Source organism: Malus sylvestris, chromosome 11 (genome assembly GCF_916048215.2).
Source record: "Malus sylvestris chromosome 11, drMalSylv7.2, whole genome shotgun sequence".
NCBI classification, from domain to species: Eukaryota; Viridiplantae; Streptophyta; class Magnoliopsida; order Rosales; family Rosaceae; genus Malus; species Malus sylvestris.
The window spans coordinates 27,301,649-27,304,043 of NC_062270.1; the positions used below are offsets into that span (position 1 = coordinate 27,301,649).

General features: G+C 43.0%; 1 protein-coding gene across 1 annotated transcript; it reads left to right on the forward strand.

The window, feature by feature from the left end:
- The first annotated feature begins 296 nt into the window (after positions 1-296).
- LOC126590551 (serine acetyltransferase 1, chloroplastic-like) lies at positions 297-1,754 on the forward strand. The gene has a single exon (XM_050256001.1). It carries the CDS (start codon positions 354-356, stop codon positions 1,473-1,475), a length of 1,122 nt encoding a protein of 373 aa, XP_050111958.1. The 5' UTR covers positions 297-353; the 3' UTR covers positions 1,476-1,754.
- The last annotated feature ends 641 nt before the right edge of the window (positions 1,755-2,395 follow it).

Sequence of the window (2,395 nt, forward strand, 5' to 3'; positions counted from 1 at the left end):
ACTTGGACTCAATCAATAAAAATCCCACTTGGACGGTTGGTTGGATTGATCTCAACCCAAAAACAAGAACAGTACAGAAGATAATTGTTTTTTTTTTAACAGTACCGAAGAAAATTAGTTGCATTTGAGATGGAAGGCCATAACGAATGAGAGAATAACGTGTTTCTGAAAACGATAGTACATTTGGATTCTTGTGTAATTGCCTCCATTAGACAAACCCTCCTCTCCTTGCCACAATCCCAAAATTCCATTTTTCTTTCTGTCTTCATTGGTCCTGCTTCTTTCTTTATCTGGTATTTATCTTTCTTTGTCCAAAAAAAAAAAAAAAAAATCTGGTATTTATCTTCTTCTTCATGAAAGTTCCAGTCTTTAATCGGGCCCTATATAAGGCTTCTCCCGCTCTCTCAACTCCCAAACTCCTCCTCCTCTCACCCCACTTCTATATCCACTCAAATCTTCAAAACCCCTCCACTCCCATGGCTGCCTGCATCGATACTCAGACCAACCAACTTTCTCGGGATCCAAACAGGTCCAGTTCTGACGAAGACCGCTACCAATTCATGAACTGCCGCCGCAGCTTCTCCGATCAAGTTTCCTGCGCACCCATTTGCCAGAATCGCACGAAAACCACTCAGACGCGCAGAATCGTGGAGGATCTCGACCCAGATGAAGATCTATGGCTCAGAATGCAGGACGAAGCTCGCTCGGATATTGATGATGAACCCATCTTGTCAAATTACTATCACACTTCGATTCTATCACATGCTTCTCTTGAAAGTGCTTTGGTCCACCATCTATCCGTGAAATTAAGCAATTCCAGCCTATCCTCTGCGACCCTAGTGGATATTTTCATGGGGGTGTTCGCACATGACCAGGAAGTGGTCAGGGCCGTGAAGGATGATCTGAGGGCGGTGAAGGAGCGGGACCCAGCTTGCGTTAGTTACTCTCACTGCCTGTTGAATTTCAAAGGGTTTCTTGCGTGCCAAGCCCACCGTGCGGCGCACAAATTGTGGTCGCAGGGGAGGAAGGTCCTGGCTTTGCTGATTCAGAACAGAGTATCCGAGGTTTTCGCTGTGGACATTCACCCGGGGGCGAAAATCGGAAGCGGGATACTGCTGGATCACGCCACCGGGCTCGTGGTGGGAGAGACGGCGGTGATTGGAAACGATGTGTCAATTCTGCATAGTGTGACTTTGGGAGGGACTGGAAAGGCATCCGGGGACCGGCACCCGAAAATTGGGGATGGGGTGCTGATTGGGGCAGGGACTTGTATTTTGGGGAACATTAGGATTGGGGAAGGGGCCAAGGTTGGGGCTGGGTCTGTGGTGATAAAGGATGTGCCGGCGAGGACGACGGTGGTTGGGAATCCGGCCAGGTTGATTGGAGGGAAAAATCCAGTTAAGTTGGATACGATGCCTAGTTCGACTATGGACCATACTTCTAATATAGCTGAGTGGTGTGATTATGTTATTTAAGATAATGACTTACATAAAACCGACTCTCGTTTTTCGAGGCTCCTTTGGGGTATATGTATTTTTTGGTGTATTTTTCTGTTCGTGGTTTAAGTGAGAATTGAAGTTCTCCTAATAGCAAACAGAGAGCCTCCTGCCTCCATGCTGAATAAAAGTTATATAATACGTTGTGGGATTTATGCTTCTAGTGAGAATTGAGGTTCTCCTATTGGAAGCATTGTTATTGCATGTACTGTTTTGTATCATTGAAAGATGAATAAAAGTTTGGAGTTGGTATGTTTACTTGTGATGATTTATACCTCGGTCAGTTAAAAGCATTCATGATGTAATGCACCGGAGAGTACATTGTGTCACTTGTATCTTTGGAATAATGCATGTCGACGCAGCCGACGTCTTGTGTTTGACTTCTCCTACTCGATTCTCAGTCGTATAGAAAATGTGTGTTTTCATTGTTTGATAATTAGTATTGTTGAAAAGAATATTGGAGATCGGATTAGGTTAAGGTCTTTCCCTCAAGTGAGTTGGGTTTGCAGGATGCCAAGAGATGGGAGAGAGCTGCATGTTCCTCTGCATCGCACTTAACCATTTGGATTTTATTCCACATTTCACACCGTTTATCAAATGGTATTGACTTTCACAGCCCATTCTCTTTTGGCACTCTTTTTATTATAGCGTGAACGTAAATATAATTGTTAGTCATGTTAGAGTACAATTGACAATTTCTAATAGAACGCCTGAGTTTGTAATATCTTATATTAGTATATGTTTTCTTTTCTAATTGTTTAAGTCCAAATTTGTCTTTCGTATTTTCAGCCACAAAAATGTTAAATGTTTCGGAGACATCCACGGTAAGTTTGGCATGCATATGCATTCATGTATCCTAGTTTTTAGTTCAATGTGCTATTTAGCTATAGGTTAAATGT

Excerpts from the sequence above, each read along its gene's own strand:
- LOC126590551 (XM_050256001.1), top strand. The coding sequence starts at position 354 with ATGAAAGTTCCAGTCTTTAATCGGGCCCTATATAAGGCTTCTCCCGCT.